Source organism: Odocoileus virginianus, chromosome 27 (genome assembly GCF_023699985.2).
Source record: "Odocoileus virginianus isolate 20LAN1187 ecotype Illinois chromosome 27, Ovbor_1.2, whole genome shotgun sequence".
Taxonomy (NCBI): Eukaryota; Metazoa; Chordata; class Mammalia; order Artiodactyla; family Cervidae; genus Odocoileus; species Odocoileus virginianus.
Window position 1 is genome coordinate 36,093,211 of NC_069700.1, and position 24,740 is coordinate 36,117,950.

Below are 24,740 nucleotides of genomic sequence, written 5' to 3' on the forward strand. Positions count from 1 at the left end.
GGGTCTCCTCCCCTTTAAAAATCCAAGGCCCTTGCAAAATTACAACAAGCGAGCTCAACCCTGGGTGTGTGTTACTATCTCTTTGAGCTGTTCCTCAGGCCTCAATTTAAGAATTTAGGTAATTCCCTGGGGGTCCAGTGGTTAGGACTCAGTACTTTCACTGCCAGCATGGGTTCAATCCCTGGCCAGGGAATGAAGATCACACAAACCACAGGGTATGGCCAAAAAAATCTTCAGATGCAATTCCAAGTTACTAGCTTTCAGCAGCTCTGGAGTCCAAATACGAGTTGAGATTCTCCTAGAACCCAACCTTTTGCCATTTCCAAAATCACCACAATCATTTCTACATGTTTCTGGCAACATATAGAATAAGCCAGCCTTCATTTAAAAATTAAAGTTTCTACCATGCCCATTACACTGAAAGCTCTTGCTTTTGTATGGTGTAAGGCCCCAAATTCTGGAACCCAAATGTTTCATTTGTAACTACAGAGCCCTTCTGTCTTAAGCAAGAGAAAGGGACAGACTTGTGCAAACGAGTTTCTGTGATTTCCATTTGGTAGACTGCTGGAATCCTGTGAATTGGCATTTGTATTAGGCAACTTTGCAAAGCTCTGCAAACATGCAATTTGAAGCCAAACCAGCAAATTATGAAAATAGGCACACCTGCCCCTTCAGGCAGATGCCCAATGCAAGAGGGAACCCACTGTTGGCTACTTTCATCTCTTTCACATCTACCTGGTAACTTAAGTGTTCAGGAGACAATCCACACATCCAGGACTGGAGAAAAATCTGAGCCTGTTCAAAGTCCTGAGTTTGAAACTCTTGGCCGAAGGAGCCAGGTGTTGGCTGCATGTAAATCAGAGCAGACTCTGAACCTTGTTATTTTGGAGGATTCAGTTTACAAAGAGCAGATGCACTTTTATCACAGCCAACAGCCGACTGATTTATTTAAAACAGGATGATTCTTCTTCCCGCCCACTGCCCCCCGCCCTGATACACATTCCTCAAAATTCTCAAGTGTATTCGTTTTGAAGCAACTACAAGAACAAATGTTATTAAGGTAATGAACTCAGAACATGAATAATATTTCTTTATTTACAAGTTAGAATCAACAGACAAAGAAAAGACAATCCAGGGGACCAATTGGGGAGATGACTGAAACCCCCAGGGGCCCCAAATGGAGCAGAAGGAAAAGGGAAAACTGAGTAGAAAAAAAAAGTCAACGTAAAAAAAGAGCTCCCCCTTCCTCCCTCCCCATGGAAGCTGAGGGACCATGGCCCCACCCCTCTTCAGCCTTACCTAGCTTAAAATAAATTAAAACAATCTCAAAACAGGGCCCTTCGAAGTGAACAGGGCGGCTGTGGCCTCAGGTAAGGCTGTATCAGGGCCTCTGCCCATTCCCACCCGATACCCCTGCCTGCCCCAGCCATTCTGAATGGGGGCTCTATGCCGAAGAGGGCACTCTCCATGGGGCTGGGAGCTCAGTCCTCCTTTGTCCGTTTTTCTGTCCCCCGCCCCTGCAGAGCCAGCTCTCTCACAGAGGGGGGAGGGGTGAGATGAGGAGTGTCAGCACAGGGAGGGAGCGGGCGGGGCAGGGCGGTCTAGGGGTCCGGTCCTGCGGAGCCTCCTGCCCCATCTGGCCTGGCCCTTTAGCCTGAGTCTGAATCACTGGTGTCTGAAGAGGAGGAAGATGAAGAGGAGGAGCTGGAATCCGAGCTGGAGCTGGAAGCGCTGAGGCGGGATACTGCTACCTGCTGTGCTGAGGATGTCTCTGTTTTCTCACTCGCTAAAGAACACAGGTGAAGTTTAAAGATGTGTAAGTCTACATTCCACTTTTGAAGAACCAAGAGCCAAGAGGGCAGGATAGAATGAATTCACAGTGGCTTATGGGACACTCACCTTTCTTGGGGGGCTTTTTGGTAGAATTGAGCTGCCCACTAACATCTTGTAACCGCTTTTCTAGTTCCCGCTTCTTCTCCAAAGCCAGTTCCTCCTTTGTCTTTCCCACAGGTTTTTTAATAGCTAGAAAAGAAACAAACCAGGACTAACATAGCCAGGAGCACTCTGGTTTCCTTGACCCTGCTGTTGCCAAATGCCTTTCTTGAACTTAAGCAACTATTAATGCAACCCATCATCCCAGAACATCAAGCATACCTCCCCGCCATCCTTCTCTAAATTGTCCTCAGAACACACAAGGATTTGTTGCTAAGTTAACTTGGGGATCTCATTTCATACTCACTATACGGCTTCCGAGGTTTCTTTCGCAGGCAGGAAAGGACGTAACGTTCAAGCTCTCTAAGCGTGGACGGCTTGAGTGTTTCAAAATCAATCTCAATTTCTTCTGGGTTTGAGTCACGTAAAGAAGGCTCCCTGGCTTGGATTATGTGCACGACACGACCCAGTTTCTCCCCGGGCAGCTTGTTGATGTCCAGGCTCAACTGCCGCTTCTCATCATAACTCATGGGCCTGCTTTCTTCCTCCTCCTCTGAGTCGTAGCCAGCAGGCAGGGCAGGTGGGGCTGTCTTTGCGGCCTTTTTGGGGAGTCTGAGCAAAAGAAAATTATCAGTTGGGGGAACACATTACCTCCTCAACACATTCTCACTGTTCAAATCCAGTGATCTGGATTTTACACCTGAAGAACTGTTTCCATTAAGGCAAATGAGTGAGTGAATCAGAGATGGGCTATAGGACACTTGCGTATTGGGAGCAGAGCTTTACACAGCAAGTATTTTATATTAATCTTGGTTGGGCTTTGAAAAATAAATACAAGTATGTCAGCACAGGTTTTTTTTTTTTTTTTGGTACCTGAAGGACTAACCCATCCCTGACTACAGAAAAAAAAAATATTCAAAAGAGTATAGACTGGCTTAGAGAAGGGGTAGGCAGATTACACTGTCAACAGTTAAGCAGCTTCTAAAGACCCTATGTTCTTCAAGGTCTATTTCATCATCTGGACACTTAACATTAGAAAAAAAATCACTGGCCCCATTTAGAGAAAACTTTTGCCAGCAATGGGAGAAATCCCTGCTTCCTTCCCTGTTAGAACTCACTTGGGGCCACCTCCTCCAGAAGGTCCAAAGCCAGGAGGACCTAGTGTAGCAGTGCTGCCACTCCCACCGCCACCCGCTTTCTTGGACTTCTTGGGCTGTGATGGGCGGGGTGCCCGAGGTCCTTTGTCATCCTCATCAACCCCGGCTCGGCCCCGGTGCTTCTCTGCCTTCCGTTTCTTCTTCTTCTCTTTTTTCTCTCTCTTTCGCTTGGGCTTGGATATTGGGCCTTGGGACAAGGCTGCGAGTTGTTCATGTACTGCTCTAAGCTTGAGAGAAAAGAGAAATTAAATTGAAAAAATACATAGGTTAAGCAATAAAAACTAAAAAAAAAAAAAAAAAAAAAAAATTTAAGCCAAGACAGCACGAACCTCATCCAGTAAACTCAACAGTGATAGAATACCTGTTCCTGTAGTTCAGCCAAGCGATGAGCCCTTTCTTCCTCGGAGTCAGAGCTCTCACTCTCTTCTTCCTCCTCTTCATCGTCCTCATCTTCCTCCTCCTCTTCTTCAGAAGAACTCTCACTGCTACTTTCATCACTGGAGGACTCTGAAGATGACTTGGCCAAACCAGGGGGCAAGGCAGTAGAGACTGGTAAGGGCCCTGGTTCCAGTGGTTCATCTGGCATTTTGGCATAACGGAACTCAAATACATCCTAGAAAGGGACAGCAGACTCAAAACCAGGCTAGTAGATATGCCCTCATCACACCTAGCCATGTGGCAGCTCCAATGTACAAGTGTACAGATGGTGAGAGCCTCACGTTCAGGCTATGCAGCACATGTGGCAAAATTCCTTTCCTCAGATCCACTTATTCTTCAAACTTTGGCCTTAATACTCACCTGTAACTTTCGCGCCATGGCCACAACATCATGGTCTGGAGGATTGTACTTATAGCAGTTGGAGAACATAAGCCGCACATCAGCAGCAAACTCCTGTGCGTCCCGGTAATCTCGATTCTCCATCTTCCGCTGCAGAAGGAGGCAGCATCAGAAGCTGCACAGGCAGGGAGACTCACCTTTCCCTGCCAGGCCCAGACACTGCCAAGAACAGCCCTCTAGACAGCACAGTGGGGGGTGGGACATGTGTGACCGGATCTATACCCTGGGGCTCAAGTTTGAAGTCAAAGGAATTTGGGTGGGCTGAAGAAATATGTATGTCTAGGGGAAAAAAAAAAATCAGTATTTCTAAGTGAAAAGGGGTGTGTGTGGCCTCTAACTATTGGACTACCCCCTTTATTCCCCTCTAACCCTAGCCCAACACTTCCAATAGACAGGACCTAAGTAGAAGCAAAGATGCCCTGAACGTAAAACCCACCACAGTATTTCCAATTCCAGAAACTGTGGACTCACTATATTAGAGTACGTGACCTTCTACCTCACTATTTTGAAAAAGTAAAACGCCAAGATAGCTGCGTGCCCGTAAGAAGTGACTGTTTTATTGATCCTTGGGTTCCAATCACTGCCTGAGTATCCCATCTGCCCCATGCAGTGGGTACCTTGACAGTGCTGAGGTCCATGGGGTGCTTAATGATGTCATGGTAGTCATGCAGGCCAAGAGCAGAAGCGTCCACTGGTTTATAGAAAGGCCAGGCATAGGCGGCATGCTTCTTGGACAGTAACTCCTTCAAAATGCCATTGCAATGTTTTAACTGTTCCGACAGCTTTCCTTTCTTGGAACTCTGGTGTTGTTGCTGAGAGTCAGGCAAGTCTTTGCGTGGGGGCTTGATAGGGCGGCCACTTTCTCTACGCACAGGGGGGAGCCGTGCTGCCTTAGGCTCCAGACCCCCTGGAGGACTAGCTGGAGACCCAGGAGCCAGGATAGCTGTAGGTGTAGGGGTGGTAGTATCTGCTTTCCGCTTTACCCCTTTTTTCTGTGGAGAAAAGACAGGTGCCTTTTACTCTGGATCCACCCCATTTAAGACCTTTCCCTCATTACCCCAAAGATATCCACAGATGTATACCTTGGCAAGGGGCTGTGCAGGGGGAGTTGCAGAGACAGCAAGGAGTGGGGGTCCAGCGGAGTGCAAGGACTTGAGAAGGGGAGAAGAGATGACCGACGGGTGGGGAATGTTGAGGACAGTGGTAGGTATCTCAGGCGGTGGCGTATACAGGGCAGTGTGAGACACAGAAGAGACAGCAGGCACCTGATGGGCACTGGTGATACTACCCTGGAGCGCTGGAGGGGGAGAAAAAGAGTTTAGTTTGATTATCATTCCCATCTTTTGGTCTCTATTGGCAAAACTCCTTCTCTTCCTACCTGCCAATTTGGCCCCTTTCTTGTGGCTGTTCTTAGGAATAGTAACCACAAGTTCTTGTTCTTCTTGTGGCATTGATGCCACTTTCTGCAGAAAGATCTTTTCCAGCGTTTGTGCCATCAGGACAATATCATCAGTGGGCTACAGGAAACACAAAAACTTCAAATGTTAGGGAGAGGGAGGTAAAACCATTTTCTCTGGAAATACCTAGCCCCAGGCATCAGCACCACTCCCTTACACAACTTCATCAAAGTACTAAAAATTACCTATATTGGGCCACTAATTTCCCCTTTATCTCTTCCAAGTTTGCCCCTCAAAATGCAACAAAGAAAAGAAGTGAGAGATTCAGAGTTGATCAGTTCCCTCCTCTTCTCAGGTCTCTGGAGATCTCTAAGAAATAAGGCCACTGTTCACAACATCAGAAGTGTTGTACTTAATTCTGGATCTCTGAAACCACATCACTGTTTTCAGTGGTACCTTGGCAAAACAGATTTTCTAGATACCAAACTACTGAGAACACCTTCAATAAAAGATTTGAACTTTACAATGATAAAGTAGTGATAAGAAATGCACTCTCCCCCCCCAACAACAACACACAAAAGCTCACCTTGTTGTAGATATAGCAGTTGGTGAACATGGTGTTGAAATCCTGCATACACTCTGAGGCAGCCCAATAGTAGTTGTTTTCAAGTCTCCTCTTAATAGTACCCATATCCATAGGCTGCTTTATAATTTTGTGATAATCCTAAAGAAAGAAGTGGTAGGTCAGACCACAGAAAGAAAAATGCCTGTTCTTAGGCAAACTACCAATCCCAACAAACACACACACACACACCCCAAGTCTGTCAGAGGAGTACATACATAAGTCTCCTCAACTGCGGCCCCAATTAAAACTATGGGATAGGGATAAAAAATTGAACAGGACTTGGATCACCCGTAAGGAGACCTCTATTGCCTTGCTCTAACCACCCATCTCCCACCCACTCTGGAAGTTTCCCATCCTGTGACATTACCTCTGGGGCTGGCTATCCATGGGCTGCATGAGGGAAAGGAAGAAGCTAAGAATTTTGGCCACCGTGGTCCTCTCCCAACCTGGGGTGGGAATCTGTAAAATGGAGCCAGGGCACAAAAGTTAAGGAAGGACACAATGAGATCCTAGATAGCAAGCGGTTGGATCAATTACAAAGGACCAAAAATCTAGAAATCTGGTGGCTATCTGCCCTACCGGGTAGAAATGGGAGCTCCCTAGGGGCCGCAGCACCTACACTCGGCAGCCCACCTCCACGCACACGCACTCTTTTTCATTTCCATACCTCCCCACTCGAACCTCTCTACTTACCGGCAGACCCAGTTTGACGGCATCCACAGGTTGCCGGAAGGGCCATGCAAACTGATGTTTCCATAGAGCCTTCATCACCACCTTGTGCAGATATTGCAACTGGTTGGTAACCCGTCCTGGCTTTTTGGGATTGGACACCTCGGGAGGCGGTGGGTTGGCAGGGGTTAGTTGCAAAGCCGGCACTGAAGCCATTGTGGGGCTCTCGAATCCCTCATACAATAGAGAGGGCTTTCGAATCCTTTTCCCAGGCGCTGCTGCTTCTGGGCCCAGGCCCAGTAACCCTGCATTCCCCTCCCCAGGGAGCCTGTGAAGATAGGAAACAAAATCAGATGTGGTAATCTGGTGGAATTTAGTAGAATTCCACAATTCACAGATTTGCACTATGTACCCTCAGCACATCTAGGCTTGGAATAGTGAGAAAACAGTGGTCAAGTTTATGAAAACGAATCTCGTATCCAAACAGTCCGTGGAGCTTTTTATTTTGTACCTCTTATCACCTTTTTTTATGCCCACAGAAGCCCTATCTTCTGAATTCTTAAAATCTGATAGGCTTCTTCACCTGTTTTAAAGGGAAAAAGTAGCCCAAGTAGCTTCTCATAGGGCCCAGCCATTTAAGAATCACAACCTCTCGGGAACAGAACTTAAGCAAAATGGGTGGAGCCAAGAAACTCAAGTCCCAAGCTTCCTCCTCACTAGGGGCTTGGTGGTTGCCATGGTGGTTGAGCCTGAGGGGAACGGATAAAAAGAAAATACGAAATTTTCATAAATCGCTGATGAGGCAGACACCTAAGAATTCACCTGTGAGAAGGGATCAGCAGCCTCCATGAAGCTCCAAATAGTTAACTCCAAACAACGGGCCAGCGATCTAACGGAAAACCGTACCAACTCAAAAAAAAAAAAAAGGAATCAGACAAGGGAGTATTTGTCAGACTTCATAGTCTGGAATACCTCAAGTCACCAGCCTCCAGGAATTAACTATTCGCAAATTCAGTCTCCTCCCTCTAAGGGACTCAAAAAATAGAGCTGTCCAAACAGTCAAGGTCAGCAAATTTCCTCATAAAAGTGATACAGACCTCCCCCTACCCAACCTCTGCCAAAAACTGCGATGCCATTAACAGGTTCCACTGTTAGCATCACCTCTAGAGATCAAAGGCCAACAGTGCATCAAGTTTACATTCTCTCTGGGGTTCCTCAAGACCAGGTGTTACCCAAGGCCTAACCCTACAGACATTAGACCAAGATCTCTGTTTACATCCCCAAAGCTGGACTAAAGAGTGCTTAGCTCCACCTTTCTACCCTGAAGGAAACTCTCAATGGTACCTCTCACTCACTCACACACACACACACACACACACGCCCGCGCGCGATAAAAAAATCCGTCTGCAACAAAACACACACCTCTCAACACAAAACCAAACCACTCACCGAAAATCAAGAACTTAAAAGACCTATCCCCGACGTTAGGTACCCAGGGTAAGAGGGGTCCTTGTACCCTACTCAGGGAATCCCCGTTTCCAGTCCCCGAAGCTCTATCACCATGGCAACCCTGTAAAGCACAAAATGTGGCCACGAACCCCCGCCCCAGAAGGCTTGACAAACGGTCGCTTAGACACCAGACCCCCAGGACCTGCCGCCTAATCAAAGTCCTCCCCCACTACATATTCCGCCGCCACCTCGCTCTGCCCAACCCAGCCAAGATCTGACCACAGCGGAAAAGTAATGTGTAAACTGACTACCTGTGCTCCCTCCATTCGTAGGACCTGGGGCCGCCAGCACGGTCCCCAAACCGCCGCTCACCCCTCTTCTCCGCGAGCCTCGACAACCAATAGTTGCGCCACGCAACAGCAACGCGCCCGAGTCGGTTCCGCACTCCCTCCGAACCCAACACCTCACGCCCGCGCGCCGCAGCCCCCCAACGCCCCCCTCCCACACGCGGCTCGCAGGGACGTACTTGTTGTGGGGAGTCACGTTTTGCAGCATCTTGACCACAGGGAACCGGCGCTGCCCTCAGCCGCGTAAAGTCCGGGTGGCCTCGGTTCCCCTTACCTCCCGGTCCAGCATAACCCGGGAAGTGGGGGGAGGGCGGGGGCCGTTGCCCTCGGCCCTCCAGGCGACAACCCACCCCGCCGGGCTGGCACGAAAGCAATCTCCTCTGCTGTTCTTCGGAGAACTCCCAGCAGCTTGGCGCGCTCCGCAGGAGGCGGACAGCGAGAAAATGGCGGCGGCCCCAGCTGAGGCGGGCGAGCGAAAGCGGACGGGCTCTTCAAACCCCAGGACGGCCCCCAATCCCAGACACCGTCGCCAATATTGCCCGCCGTTGGTCTGCAAGGATCCCCTCTTCCTGCCGGGACCGTCCGGGGCGGACGAGGTCCCGTTTCGATCTCGGATGGAGGCGGATGAACACGAAAGTGGTTTAGGGAGCCGCCGCCTCCATCTTTGAAATCCTCTTGAGGGCGGAGTAGAGGGGGTGGACAGACTCCGAGAACTGGGCGGGGCCCGAAAAAGGGGAGCTTCGGGGGCTTCTATGGGGTCTGTACTGTCCGCCGGGGCCGGTCATAGGCCGAGACGAAGGCCATTTCCAAGCGGATGGACGTGGATTGTAATGGCGGCCCCAGACGACTCGAAGGCTCTGTGTAGATACGCAGAATCCTCCAGCTCGTTCTAGAGGCTGCTCCACTCCAGCGCGAAATGGCGCCTCTGAGCCCCGCGCCAGCCCTTTATATATAGGCAAGGGGGAGGAGCTTCGCCGCTCATGCGCGCCACCGTGCTCGCGATTTCCCCCACCCCCTCCGCGCGCGCTCGCTCGCTCACGCGCGTGAAGAAGCAGAGTGGAAGGGGGAGGAACACCTCTCCGCGGGAGCGTTTCCTATTGGTCGGCGGAAGCGATGACGTCATAAACCTCATTTCCAAAGCGTCAGTCACCAGGCAGAAGAGTGCCGCATAGACCCCCAGGGAAGCGGCAACCCGCCACATCTCTGAGCCAATTGGCTGCGCTGTGGTTCGGCAACTCCAGGGAAAGAGGGAGGTTGGCAGGGGTGCAGCACCCTCTCCCTGCCTCCCCTTCCAACAAAGTCTTTCCAGCCGTCCAAGCCCAGTGCCGCTGGCGACTGCCAAGCTTGGGCAGGTCGTGCCATTCGTAGCTCCTCCATTGGCCAGGCCGCAGGACTGGAGGGGGGCCGCGTGGGCGTAGCCAGGCTCGGCCCGCCGGGGTGTGGCCACAGGACGCCGGCGGTGGTTGTTCTCGGGATTGAGGCGGCCGCCGCAGTGAAGAACCTGAAAGGAGGAAGAAGACGCCATCTTAGAAGCCGCGGCCTGCCACTCTGGCAAACGGCTGAAGGCTCCCAAACACAGCGAGGAAGGAAATTAACGTTCCTGTGCTTCGCAATTAAAAGTGCAGAATTACCAGAGCCTTCAAATCCTCCCCTTCCTTCCCCAGGCCAAGCAATCGAAATAAAAAACGCTCCCCATAATCGTCTACCCTCTGTGAACTCAAAGGCTTCTCTTCAAGGCAACTATACGGAGACCACGTTCTAAATACTTGCACCCCAAGCACCTCTTCAATCCCCTCCCTCTGATACCTTCAGTTACCAATACAAACATCTACCTGGAGACAAAAACTCGGCAACCCTTTAGTGGGAGCAAAATCTCCAACAAAAGCACCCGTATACCCTGCAAAATGAAACCCACCTCCTCCCCAAACTTCTCTCCGGTGTCTGGCTCAGAGCGGAAAAAACAAGGCCTTCGAGGGGCGAATCAGGGTGCGCACCCTCCCCCTCCTGGCGAGCTCAGACCTCTCCCCACGCTCCCCGCCCTTCCCCCCACTCCGAAGGCGGGCCGCACCCCCTCTGAGGGTCCTGGCGTCGGGGGGCAGAAGGGCTCCCCCATCCCCCCCACGAGGGTCCGGAGTCCTCCCCACGGAGCGGCTGGTCTATCGGTCAGCGCCAGGGAGGAGGGCGAGCGGAGGAGGCGGCGGCTGCGGCTCTGACTAGCCCTCCCCCTCCTCTCCCCTCCCCCCTCCCCCCAGGCCGTCCGCCTCCGAGGAGGGGCAGGAGCCATTTTGGGAGCTCAATTTCGCCCCCTCCCCCCAGCCCACTCAATCTTTCCCACCACCCAGTAACCCGAATAAGGTTACAGACTACGTGTGAATAGAGCCGCAGCGCGAGGTTAGGGTCGCTAGAGCCACCGGAGAGGGAAAGAATTTCCCCGCCCAGCCTTTAGTTGGGGGCCCTCTCCCCTCCTCCTCGTCCCCTTTTCTGGCTACCAAGTAAGAAAAACCTATGCGTATCTGAAGAAGGAAATTAACCATGTAAATCAAGGAATATAAGAGCCCCCCCCCCCCAACCGCAGGGCTTCTTGAGGGCGTAAGTCCTCGAACTGTTACCCTCTTTCCTTCGTAGCAGCCCTTAACCTTGGTTACTGCGTCTAAAATGGCCGTCAACCTTTCGTCTTCTCGACCACCAGACTCGGGCAAACCCTGCGGGAGTGGGGGGGAAGCACGCACAGGGGCGGCAGTCTCTCCTCTCCTCCCCCCCTCCGATCAGGCCTCGGCCTCAAAAGTACCAGCGGGCCCGCCCGGGTGGCTGCAGCAAGGAGAGCAATGACACAGCAACTTTCGCAAAGGCCTTCTCCCCTCCCCCTCCCGGCCCAGCCTCCCAAATCTGCCTTTCTTCCACGAGGGGCCTTGCAAGTCTGCACAGAGGCCTATCTGAGGGCCGGTCAGGAAAGAAGAAGTTAGGAGGTCGAGAGACCACAGGGCCTTATTAGAAAGTAGAAGGGCAGCCAGACATTCTGGCTTATTTCCCTGCATTCCGGAAAATCGCTGTTCTCTTCTGCCTCCCAATCGTCCCTTCCCCCAAATGAGTCACACGGGAGGCTACTGGTACTCAGTAATTTGGAAAAGTAACTCTTCCCTTCTTTCCGTTCCCTCCCCCGCAATACACAAGGAGAGACTGTTCAGGAATGGGGGAGGGGATGAAGACGGCAAAAGACACCACCCAGGAGAAAACTGAAACTTGGGGAGCTGTGAAATCATTCCAGGTCCCGAGATTCACTCTCCTGTGTCTCAAGCCACAATTTCCAACCTCTCCCGAGACCCCCGTTGGGCCTGGTTCCTGATCCAAAGAAGACCCCGAGCTTCTAGCCTGCAAACTCTCCCCAGCCTGTGATAGACACATGCTAAGCTAAGACCCCCACCGGGGCAACCAAGGTTTATTCAGAGGGCTCCGCAGGCCAGGTCCACGTGAATGCACACAAATTCGATAAGCCACTCGAAGCGTAACCTCCACCATGCCATGTGGACTGCCAGGTTCCTACCGCTGACACAAAAGCAGCACAGAAATGCTCCTTCTACAGCCTCTGGGGAGAAAGGGAGTGGGCGCCTGGAACAATCTCAGTTCACAGCCTGGGTTGCCAACTCTCAGCATCCCCCTCTAGGAGTAGGAACTACAGTCACTACTCCCACTCCTCAGCCCACTAGACCACCCCACCCTCCGGCCGCCAAAAGGATCCCTTCTCACCTGGCTCCAGGCTCCTGTACCCCCAAGGGACGAATGGAATCGAGGGGACACACCGCCCCCACGCCCCTTTGCCCTCCAATTGGTAAGAAGACAGAGGTTGGCCATTCCCCTCCCCCACTCGAGAGGCCCTCGCCTGCTCGCCCCCTCCCCGCTCCCATTGGCTGTAAACTGTTTGAAGGACAAGTGCTCCCACCTCAGGGTTCTTCTCTGCACCCCAAGAATCTCCCTCTCGGACTCCCCACCACTGGTTAGGCATTTAAATGACTGATAACATGCCCGCCCGGCAAGGGCCCCTTCTCACCTGGATCCCGGAACCTTCCAGGGGGGCTCCACTGTTCCCCTTGGCTTGGTGCGGGGGGAGGATGTAATCCGGGGTGTCACCCCCCCCGGAAACTGAGGTTGCGTTGGGGGAGGGGGCGTAGCCCCCAGCCCCTCCCTTCCCGGCCGAGCTGGGGGTGGGGAGAGCATCGGGACCGCGCGGCCACGTCAGCGTCCCCCAGATTGGCCGATCCGGGTCACGTGCCCGCCACCCCCCCGCTCCCCACCATCCCCGGGGGCCGGTCTTTCCGAAGGTTCTCGGGGGTCGTGCAAGGGGCCAAGGGGGCCGCGTGGCCCAGGCCTTTCTCTACAGACCCAAAACACCCTAACGTCGCTGCTTCTCCACATCCTCGGCTGTCTATCCCGCTGTCGTCGACCCTACCCCCCCACTAGTCGCGCCGTACGGGTTCAGCATGGCTGCCGCAGCCCGGGAACGTGCACAGCGCAGGCGCAAGGCTGCGACCGGCTTGGGGGAGGGGAAAGGAGAGTGGGAGGCCGCCGGGAGAGCGGCAGTGCGCAGGCGTGAGGGCGGGCGCCGTGCCCCCCGCGGCTGGGCTCGGAGCGCGCGCAGTGGGTGGCGCGGAATCGGGCGCGGCGCGCGCCCTCCCGCCTTAGCAGCCCATCCCCCACTGCAGGCGGCCTCGCTGGGCGTCCTGAGGTGGCCCAACTCGGTTCCTTTTCCGCAGGTGTGAGGGTTGGCTTGGGACGCCCGGGCGCGGAGTCCAGCGGGAGCGCGCGCTGCTGAGCTGTTGTCAGTGGAGGAGGATGGGGCCTGGACCCGGAGTTGTGAGGGTTTGCAGGGTGGGGTCCCTCCGCGGTGTAGTGTGGTTCCACAGCGGGAGTGTTGTCACCACCCTCTTCGTGCCTGCGGCGGGGAGCGGAGGTGTGGGCGGTTCACGTGGGCATTGTGTTCGACCTCTTTGTCTTAGGCCCGTAACCTCTCAATTCGCCTGAGTCTACCTAGACTTCCTTACTTCATCGAGTGCTGCGGGGCGGCGGGGAGAGGGGGGTGTCTCGATTCTGCATGCTGCAAAACTCAATAGCTTTCTGATCACTTCCTTTTGCTTTGAGCAGCTCTGGGATTCTTAGGGCTTGAGCCACCCAGGTATGATTTTGTAATGAACCTTGCTCTCTCCCAAATTGATGAGCCTTGCTGTGCGGGAGGCACAGAGGCTTCCGAATTTGGTAACAAGGGATGGTTGGCCCCTAAAGCTTTATTCCTGGGCAGTAATCCCACCCATGACCCTCAGATGGTGGTTCAGTCTGTAGTTCTTTACCCTCACTCCCCTCCCACAGACCGGAGCAGAAAGGCCAACTTACTGGAGAACTCTTTGGCTTTCCGTTTCCCACCTGTGTACGGCCGCGTGTGTGTCTCTTTACTATTGTATCAGTACTAAAAGCCCTCTCTTCGGATTAAAGACACGTATTTTCCTTTCGACCTGTCAACCCGATCTGTTACTCACGCTTTCCATTTTCTTTTTTTGTTGTTGTTTCTTTATTATTATTTTTCTATTCTTTTCAAGCTTTCCATTTTCAACCAATTGGCGTTTTAAACTGCTCCCTTCCTTCTAGGGGTTTTCCCCACCTAAAATTAAGGAAAGAAAGAAAATAACCTTAATCAATATCATATCCCCTTGTGGACTCTTATGTACTTACTGGTCAGCTCCCCTTTCCAGTCAAGACCTGAAATTGTGTTAATTTTCCTCTCTGCCTCATTTCCTGTTCTTTACCCCATTTCTTCCACTACTGACACTGTCTTGGCAAATGTCACCAAGGACCTTCTAATTGGCAAAATCAGGAAGCACTTTTCAGCTCTCACCTTGTTTGACCTCACTGAAGTATTTGACATTTGATCAGGCTTCCTTCCTGAATTTCTCTACACCCTTGATTTCTGTGACTACTTCTCACTTGTTTCTTTTCCTGCTTGTCCTACTGTTGCTCTGGTGGCCTTCGTGGACTCTTCTTTAGCCTGTGTTGATGAGTGCCCGGATTTTGCCTCAGTTTGCTTCTAATTGTGTTCATATTTTCTAAGGAATCTCACTCAGTGGCTCAGAGCCTCTCAAATCTGTATCTTTAGTTCAGTCAACTCCTGAGCAAAACTCAGTAATTTACCACTTAGATAGCCCTCAGACACTTCCACACTTTCAAAACAGTGCAACCTATGTGCAGCCTAGACCTGCTCCTTCTGTTAATGTATTATCCTAGCTGATAGCAGTAATTCAGCCAAAAAACCTAGAATCTGGGAGCTGTTCTTGATTTATTTTTCTCACAGTTTTGTATCCCCTTGACTTATTGTTGTGCCTCTGATACAGCTATTGACTCACCGTCTGCCCTAGTCACCTGAGCCCTATCAACAGCTTCCTAACTGATTTGCTTATCTCTAAAGCTGCACTGTTCATTATGGTGGCCACTAGCCATATGTGGCTGTTTAACACTAAATACTGTTTTAAATTTAGTTCCTCAGGTGCCCTAGCCACATTTTAAGTTCTCTTTAGCCCTGTGTGGCTAGCAGCTGTTGTATTGGACAGGACAAATTACAGAGCACTTCCATCACTGGAGAAAGTTCTCTGGGACACTGCTGCTCTAGATTTTCCTCTCTGCCTTTGCCACAACACTGCCAGGAATGAGCTTTCCAAAATACAACCGGAGCCATATGCTACTGTTAAGCCCTGTATTAATTCCTCATTGCCTTTGTGATAAAGTTCAAATTCCTGTGCTGGCCAGAAAGGTCTGCCTACCTCTCTAGCGTCATGTCTAGCCACTTGTTCATGGGCCCTATACTCCAGCCGTACTGAACTGTTGCCCGACACGCCATTTTGTTTTACACTATATTTCATACATACTGCTCTCACTGCATGAAATGGGCTTTTGCTCAGTCCATGTAAGGCCCAAATACCATCATCCAAAAAGCCTACCCTTGCCTTCCAAATTGAGATGACTGCTCATCCTTTGGTGTCTCTCATAATTGCACCTTTCACAGTGAATGGCGTTTCTGTGAGCCACATTTCCCTCCCTTACTAGATTTTGATCCTGAGAACAGGTCCATGCTATAGTCTTTAAAACAACAACAGCAGCGAACTTCCAGCTTCTGGCTCAGGATCTGGCCAATAAGAGGTGCTCACAGAGTATGCAAATGTTGAAGCAAGTTGATGTTTAAGTAAGTATGTGACTTAGGTAAGATTGTAGTGTTTGTGGTTGGGGGCTCCATGCCTAGTATGGGAGAAGTAATTGTAATGAGACAAGATTATTGTTATCAGATAAACATTTGAGACACTGGGATTGTGTGAGAAAAGACAGAACAGAGCAGGTCATTTTCACAGAGCATTGCAGTTCAGTCTGGCCAGATAGAATAAGTTACAAGAAGGAGAGCCATAGGAGACTGGAAGGTACGTTTGTTTGAGGCGATACGATGAATAATTCCAGTGCTGTTAAGTTTGGACCTAATATGGAACCATTGAAAGTTATTGAGCAACAGCTTGATCAGAATTATATCATTGGATAGGAATTCTGTCTTCTTATCTGTGGTGGCTATCACGGTACCTGTTAATAAACACCAAATAAAAATGTCAGGTGTTGGAAGGCGATGAGGCTGGTGGTAGCTAACATTTATTGAGTTCTTGAAATGTCTCAGACCCTATTAAAAGGGCTTTATGTGTATGAACTCTTCTAATCCTTATAACCCTATAAAGTAGATTCTGTTATCACTCCCATTTTTCAAATGAAGCAACTAAAGCGAGAGATGTTAAATAAACATGATTACATGTTTAGTAAGTGTCTGGAGTTGGGATTTGAACCCAGGAAGTCTGCCAGAAAATGGTGTATTATTCTGGTTGTTTAGGCGAAGCAGTTATTTTAAAGTCTAAGGTTGAGGTTTGAGGAGAAAAAGATTGGTAGAGGTAGATTTGGGAGTCACCTTTGAGGTATCGTTTGAATCTGTCATGCAGGTAGGTGAGATTTGTAAGGGAGGAAGTATGGGACAATTTAGTTGTAGGTTAAGCATCCAGATCTGGGTTACATCCTCACACAGGCAGCAAGAATAGGAAGTGGAACCAGTGGAAGAGTATCAAATAAGAAGGAAAAGCAGAACAACGTAATATGAGCAACCCAGAACAAGAGAGGGCTCCAGTGAGGACCTCACGTTTGTTGAATGTATGACTAATCAGGAGTTTTTTAAGCTTGTCTGTGCTATGGACTTGGGCAATTTGGTGGAGCCTTTGAACCTTGTCTGATGATAATATTTGTAAGTGCATAAATAAAATATGCAGTTTTCAAAAGATTTAAAGAACTGGGTAATAATGTATCTAGTAATATGTATTCCCTTACTAATAGAATGCTAATTCATAGATGGAAGAATGCTAATACATTAAGTTAAATGATTTATTTCAAGTCTGACAACTAATGTAGAGATATCCATTTTGAGACTGTGATATGAAAATGTTAATTGATGGTGATCTCTTGATGACAACATTACAGGTACTGCTGATACTACAAAGACTTATTCTTTTCATTGATAAAGTTAAGTTTCAGTTAGTTAGATGTTCTTAAAAATAAAAGTGGCTCTTTTTATTCCATCCAGGTTCGTGGACCCCTGAATTTTATGGCATGTGGACTGCAGGTTAAGAACCCCGTTCTTTTCTTTCTTTCTTTCTTTCTTGATTGTGCTGTATAGCTTGTGACTCTTAGTTCCCCAACCAGGGATCGAACCTGGAAGGGGAAGCACCAAGCCCTAACCACTGGTCTGCCAGAGAATTCCCAAGAACCCCTGTTCTGATTGAATGAGGAGACAAGATCCTGCACAGGGTGTGAGAGCATGAAGGAAGGAGGGAAACTCATCAGGTTGGTAACTGGGGATGGTTACTGACAGTGGAGAGCAGCTTCCGTTATCTAGGGATAGAGGTCAAAGTACAGGGAATCTGAAAACCCAGGCCAGGTAATTCAGACTGAATCTAGTAGAAAGGGAGGAGCGGCTTAATTTTTTTGGAAGGAGAAGCAAGAGTTACTTTTATAGGAAGACTTACTTAACAGTGTGCACCATGGATTGGCTTTGGAGAGACTGGAGGTAGGTCAGGTCGGAACCACAGCATACGTTCACACATGGAATGAAAAGGAACAAAGTCATCACAGCATTAGAACTAATTGCACTGAGAAACCTCACTGTGGTTCAGGAGGCCCTATGTGGTCTTGCTTCTTCCTGTCCCTTGCCTCACATCTGTCTGTTGTCTCTTCTCACTAATTACTATACACCAGCCACACAGGTCTCCTCCTTGAAGGAACCAGCCCCTCACCTGCCTCAGAGCATTCTCTCCCCCTCACCACTTCGCTAACCCCTGCTCACAATTCAGATCCCATCACAATATCTCTATGTTCCATTTCAGTTAGTCTTTCTACAGGTCTTAGTTCTTTTCCTTTATGCTGCCTTTTACAGTTTGCTTTTGTAGGTTTGTGTGTTTACTTATTTAATGTCACTAGACATTAGAGACAAGTTTTCATTAGATTGCAAGTTTGATCATGTAGGTGCCTGGTGCCCAGCATACTATCAAGTACATAGAGGACAGTCTATAAATATTTGCTAAATAAATGAATGAACCTCTTTGAGCCGAGGATTTCTTGTTTATATAATGGTAATAGTAAATTCCAACCTTGTAGAGTAGTTGACAGCATGCCTGTATTCTAATAATGCAGCCAAAAAGGAAGAATGAATATGGATGTGAAGAGATACACTAGGCAGGAAATGAAGGGAAGGGTGGGAGCTGGGTGGCCAGGTTTACTCTGGGCTGTGGCAGAGGGGAAGAAAATGGGAAGAGGGGTGGTGTGCATGGGGAAGGCATGGGGAAGGCAGTGGGAGTGAAGTGTAGAGTGGCCCATAGACATGCCTGGTGAGATTTACTGTTGAAATACCAGTGTTAGAAGAAACAATCTATCATTCATCTAAGTCTTCAACGTTCTTCCAGGCCCAGTTTTGCACATTCAGTAACCTACATCCCATTTATTCATACAGTGAGCAGTCACTTGCTGGTGGGCTTTCTTGGTACATGCTGAGAGTGTAAAAAAAGAACAGGATGAGATCCCTTGAGACCCTGCAGTGGGAGTGAGGTGACTAAAGCAGACATTAACAGAATGATAAAATACAGATGATGGGAATGGCAGGCCAGTGCTATGGACACATACCAAGGAGGTCACTCATCTCCATTCTGGGTGCCAAGGCTTTCTGAGGGAGCTGAAATTTCAGAGGACTTATACAGAGATAGATTAAGAGGGTTCAGATCATTTAAGGATCATGTCAAGGAAAGCAGACTGCAGAGAACTATTGAAGGTTTTCATATAAATACGATGTGATCAAATGTACTAGTAAAAAGATCCCCATGGCAGCACTGGAAAATGAGAGTAAGATTGGAGGCAGATCAATTCTAAGAAAACTGCAGTAATCCAGGAAAAAAAAATCTAACCACTGAGGGCCTGAACCAGTAGGAATAGAGGACAGACTCAGGAGATATGGAAGAGGTGGGATTGATAGACTTAGTGAACAACTGGACGAGATGGTTTGAGGAAGGTGAAGTTGTCAAACTTGACTCCCACATTTGTGACTCATCTGATTGGGTAGGCACTCAGCCTACACACTGAGCTCTTGAATACGGGAGCTGGAGCATGCTGGGAAGGGAAGGTGGTGAGTGAGTTTTGTAAATTCTGAGATAGAACTACATCCAGTGTAGTAATTCCTGAACTTCATTTGCCTAAAAATTCATTACTGAACATTTAACAGGTTTATGAGACATCATGTAAAATAGGAAACTAATTTTAAAAAATAAAAGCACAATTTGAAAACCACAAGAGTGCTTTCTATTTCAAACTTTCTCTTAGACATTTTTGACGTAGTCAGGGGGGGAAAATGAACACAGACTGGGTTATGTTAAGTAATCATTTTTAATTTTGTTACTTGTAGTGATAGTATGGCGGTTAAATTAAAGGAAAAGTTATTATAGATATTCTTAGAAATGTTTCCTGGTGAAATATAATGATAGCATTTGTTTAAATACTCTAGAAAAAAAATTGTATGGAATAGGAGAATAGATATAACAAGAATGGAAGGCTTTTAGCTTGTTTAAATTATTGAAACTTCAAGCATATAGGGGGAGACTTCCCCGCTGATCCAGTGCTTAAGAATCTGTCCTGCAATGCAGGGAGCAGGGTTAGACCCCTGGGTGGGGAACTAAGACCCCACATGCTGCAGGGAGAGCAACTAAGCCTGTGTGCTGCAACTACTGAACCTGTGAAGTTGCTCAGTCGTGTGCGACTCTTTGCAGTCCCATGGACGGCAGCCTGCCAGGCTCCTCCATGGCATTTTCCAGGCAAGAGTACTAGAGTGAGTTGCCATTTCCTTCTCCAGGGGATCTTCCCGACTTGGGCATCGAACCCAGGTCTCCTGCCTTGCAGGAGATGCTTTACTCTCTGACCCACAAAGGAAACCCAACTTAGTAAAGAGTCTATGCACTGCAATGAGAAAGATCCTGCATGATGCAACAAAGATCTCACGTGCTACAACTAAGACCTGATGCAGCCAAATTAAAAAAAAAAAAAAGTGTGGGGGGGTTACTAGATTCTTTTGTGTCTGTTTGAAATTTTCCATGATAAAAAAAAAATTTCAAACTTGGTCATAGATCCAAAGGAAATCATTTAGTGGAATATAAATATTATAATTAATTAATCAATATTGAGTCAAGTCATAAAGTATATTTTGAATTTGTGGCAAGACCTGTGATAGACTAGAAGTCATTTAGTAGATGATAGATATCATTTGGGAGTTGACTGGGAAATGTCTGAATATTTATACACAGATTTCACCTTATGTTTATGCCTCAGGTGATCTCATGTCATTGTCTGGGATGCCGTATGTTCAAGATAGCTATGTTGAGGTGGTGGTTAGGTTTGTGATAATTCTCTTTTCTTCAGAAATAGCTTTAAGACACAGAGATGATATTGTGCCTGGCCACTGCTAGTTGATCCAGAGGCCCATACCTGATACAAGCTGAGACAGTCAGATTGTGTCTTGTAGCAACGTGAAACTTGAAAGATAAGATGCTGGAGGCATTTGAAGATGAGGTATATTAATGGCAACTCAACCCCTGCTGCTAAGGCCCCTGTGACTCCCCTTCCTGAGACTAGCTGATTTCTCCCTTTTATTTTGTGAGCTAGCTCTATATCCGTCCAATAAATCTCCCCTTTAAGGGGGCTTCCCTGGTGGCTGAGACGGTAAAGAATGCCTGCAATACCAGAGACCTGGGTTCGATCCCCAGGTCAGGAAGATCCCCTGGAGCAGGAAATGACAGTCCACTGTGGTGTTCTTGCTTGAAGAATTCCATGGAAACGGGCCTGGTGGGCTACTGTCTGTGGGGTCACAAAGAGTTGGACACAACTGAGTGACTAATGGGCTTCCCAGGTAGCTCAGCTGATAAAGATTCCACCTGCAATTCAGGAGACCCCGGTTTGATTCCTGGGTCAGGAAGTTCCCCTGGAGCAGGTACAAGCTACCCACTCCAGTATTCTTGGGCTTCCCTGGTGCTCAGACGGTAAAGAATCCGCCTGCAATGCAGGAGACTCGGGTTCGATCCCTGGGTTGGAAAGACCCCCTGGATGAGGGCATGGCAACCCACTCCAGTATTCTTGCCTGGAGAATCCCCATGGATGAAGGAACTTGGCAGGCTACAGTCCATGGGGTCACAAAGAATCGGACGTGACTGAATGACTAAGCATAGCACAGAGTGACTAACGCTTTGACTTGTCGCTTAAAAGTTAAGCTAGAATTGGTTTCTATTGCTTACAATCAAAATAACCTTATTAACTATAATTATTGCATAATAAAAATTACTGTATAAATATCTTTGGTGTCTTGTTACATCTGTGTTGAAATACATTTTAAAATAAAAATTCCTACTATCAAATTTACGTTTACAAAAATTTCTTGTGGGACCCTATTTTGTGGTGAGTACAATTTGAGAACCGCTGTGTACAACACCCAAGTGAGATGCCTAAAGGCAGTTTGATGTAAGGATGGTGTGGAATCAGCCAGGACTGAGCCGAAGGGGGGAATTTGGAAAATGTCAGCAAATAGGTGGTAATGGAAGATGAGTGAGGGTAAATGCCATTGAGAGCAGGTGTTGAGTGTAAGAAGAGAAGAGGTTGAGGACAAAACTCCAGGGACTCCAGCATTTACGGGTTAGCTGAAAGGAGTCCATAAAGGTGACAGGATGCCAGGGAAGTTGGAAAAACTAGGAGAGAGTGCTGTCAGGGATGCCAAAAAATAAACCGTTTTAGGAAGCAAGGCATGGCCAACTGTGTCAAATCTTGCTGAGACTGCAAAGAGTCCATTTGATTTAGCAACGCGAAGATGTTGAACTGTTTCATTGTTTAGGGTTAGGGATTAAATGGCAAATATGAAAGTAGAGAGATGGTTGCCCACAACTTTTTCAGGAGACTTGGCTCTGTCAAGAAATAGAAAATGGGGCAGGAGTACAGACAGATGGAGGGCTGAGTGTTAAAAAGCCGGGACCTATTGGGTTCACAGGTGTGAGGGCTCTATTTTCACATGCATTCATATCTCGTCAAAGACAGTGAGTTACTAGTATACAGAACTGGCCACCTCCCCTTCTTGCCTGCAATTCCCACTTCCTCAAACTGATGACATACTATTTTTGAGATATCTATTAATGGGGTTGTTGCACGGTCCGGGAGGAGGAAGAATTACATAGAGGGAAGGGTAGTTATAAATGTTTTAACTTGTTCCCATTTGTACAGGGAAAGAATAGTTAACCACAGCCTTGCCTCCATCTTAATGATGGATGGTTGAATTTCTCTGCATGCTGGACTTGTCTACACTGTACTCTTGGTGGGGAGCTTGGATCCTCTTTGCCTTGTCTCTCCATCCAGTGTAGTTGCAGTGTCTGCCCCCACATGTTCCTAGACCTCCCACTAGTCCTCATGCTCCTCCCCCAGACCTCCCTCCGAACAGTGTTGTATCTGGGACACATTAATGAATTGCCATCCCCAAGGAGGACTGGGGCTCTTTGGAGGGTGGGTTTATTTTGGGTCCCCCACCCCATTTCTGACCACACACAGAACCGTGTGCAGCAAACTATGGTCTGAGTAATATTCAGCCCATCTGCTTTTATATGGCCCAGGAACTCAGAATGGTTTTTTGTTTATAAATGATTGGGAAAAAAAGTGAAAGAATTGGGGACATCCCTGGCCATCCAGTGGTTAAGACTCTGCACTTCAATGCAGGGGACTCAAGCTTGATCCCTGGTTCGGGAACTAAGATCCCACATGCCTTGTGGTACGACCAATAAATAAATGATTTGAAGACTCTGTCTGACTACCCTTGCTCTTTCCCCCCCATAAAAAAAGGATTATATTTTGTAGCTCATCAAAATTATATGAAATTTAAATTTCAGTGATTTATTATCTGGTCCTTTATAGAAAAATGTCGCTCCCTCCTGGTGTAGAACTGTAGGTGGCCATGCGCCATCTGTCTCCACCAATAGTTTTGGTGATGTTAATATGACAGTGACCATGAAAGTTGCTGTCGTATCCAACTCTTTGTGATCCCATGGACTGTAGCCTGCCAGGCTCCTCTGTCCATGGAATTCTCCAGGTCAGAATACTGGAGTGGATAGCTGTTCCCTTCTCCAGGGATCTTCCAAACTCAGGGATCAAACCCAGGTCTCCCTCATTGCAGATGGATTCTTTACTGTCTGAGTCACCTTCTGTCTAATTTCCTAGGGCTCTCCTAGTGGCTCAGATGGTAAAGAATCTCCCTGCAATGCAGGAGACGTGGGTTCTATCCCTGGGTTGGGGAGATCCCCTGGAGAGAAGTGGTTACCCACTCCAATATTTTTGCCTGGGAGATCCCATGGACAGAGGAGCCTGGCAGGCTTAGTCCAAGGGGTTGCAAAGTCAGACACGACTGAACGACTAACACCACTTTCCTCAGGGGCTGACTCTTCCCCACCACAGGAATTACTGATGGATTAATCCACAAAGGAAGCCTACCCCAACCCTGGCATTCTACCCACCACCACACATACACTCACACACATGTATGTACCCTTTAGTGTTTGGAGATATGCAGAGAGTCATGGGGGTGTGTTTGGGGCTGTTACGACTGCTGTTGCTTGTTTCTTAGAAGGGAGTATGGGTTTTGAAAGGATCATGTTCACATAGATTGATTTCTAAGATTACTACTTAATTGCCACATTAGATTTTTCTCACTGCCTCCCCCTCAAACCCCTTCTGTCTTTCTTTTTCTTCTCTATCATACTTGCAGCATATACACTGACAGTTTCTTCCTCGTCTTCCACTTCTCAGCCTACAACAATCTGGAGTCCACTCCCACTACAGTGCTGAAACTGCTCCCAACATATTTATCACCCATCTCATAATGACCAAATCTAAGGATGCTTTCCAGTCTTCCCTCGACTTCTGAGTAGTATCTGATAATGCTGACCTTGCCCCTCTTCATGGAACACCTTTATTTCTCTGAATGCTCTTCATCTTTTATTCTCTTAGCTCCCGGGATGCTCCTACTGCCACCGGGTTCTTAGAAATTAGTGTGTTTCAGTGACCTAGTTAACATTCAGTGTCTGTGCGACACCTTGTCTCCTATATTGTGTCCTAGACTGTTCTGTCCAGGAGTCTGCAAGGTGTGTCTCCCAGCCTTCCTGGGAGGTTGGCTTCCTGTTAGATTCTCTCAGCAAGGGGCACGGGCTCATATGTATGCCTTAGGCAAGAGTTTCAAACTCAGGACTGGGAATAGGTTCAGGTTTTCCTCTGGTGCTGGATATGTGGATTGTCTTGGACACTTAGTTATCAAGAGGTGAAAGGGATGGGAGTAACCAACGGTGTGTCCTTCTTTGCATTGGGCATCTGCCTTAAAACTAGGATCTTGCATGCCATGTGGTGCATCAGGAAGCAAAGAAACAAAAACCCCACCTGTGTTGTGCTGTAACAGAGCCTATATGATCTAGCTCTTGCCTACATTTTTAGCTCATCTTAAATCAACTATATATACCCCAATAAACTTTTTAAAAAAAATAAAGATAAAAAAGTAACTCCTAAAAAAAAAAAAGTCTAGCTCCTCTTGACACTCCACCTTCATCCCCCGCCTGTTACCAAACAGGAACATATGAAGAACCTCCAACTATTACAGTCCAACTATACAAAGGTCTCCAAAAAAAGGAGCTCTGAATGCCTTTGACCTTCACCCCTTTGTCTG

At 48.3% G+C, this 24,740-nt stretch overlaps 1 protein-coding gene across 5 annotated transcripts; it reads right to left on the reverse strand.

Moving 5' to 3' along the window:
• Window positions 1-1,077: 1,077 nt before the first annotated feature.
• Window positions 1,078-12,896, reverse strand: BRD2 (bromodomain containing 2). Of its 5 annotated transcripts, none has more exons than XM_020908096.2 (13): window positions 12,459-12,896; window positions 8,593-9,914; window positions 6,642-6,945; window positions 5,910-6,047; window positions 5,305-5,443; window positions 5,009-5,223; window positions 4,544-4,918; window positions 3,888-4,016; window positions 3,451-3,702; window positions 3,051-3,316; window positions 2,240-2,544; window positions 1,900-2,022; window positions 1,078-1,786 (listed from the first exon to the last, which is right to left on the reverse strand). In XM_020908096.2, the coding sequence occupies exons 2-13, from the start codon at window positions 8,619-8,621 to the stop codon at window positions 1,650-1,652; spliced, it is 2,412 nt and encodes an 803-aa protein (XP_020763755.1). In that variant the 5' UTR covers window positions 8,622-9,914; window positions 12,459-12,896; the 3' UTR covers window positions 1,078-1,649. The 5 variants fall into 5 exon arrangements, with proteins under 5 accessions (XP_020763755.1, XP_070312753.1, XP_020763756.1 ...); XM_070456652.1 differs by lacking the exon at window positions 12,459-12,896 and adding an exon at window positions 10,482-10,578; XM_020908097.2 differs by lacking the exon at window positions 12,459-12,896 and adding an exon at window positions 10,329-10,423.
• Window positions 12,897-24,740: the final 11,844 nt, after the last annotated feature.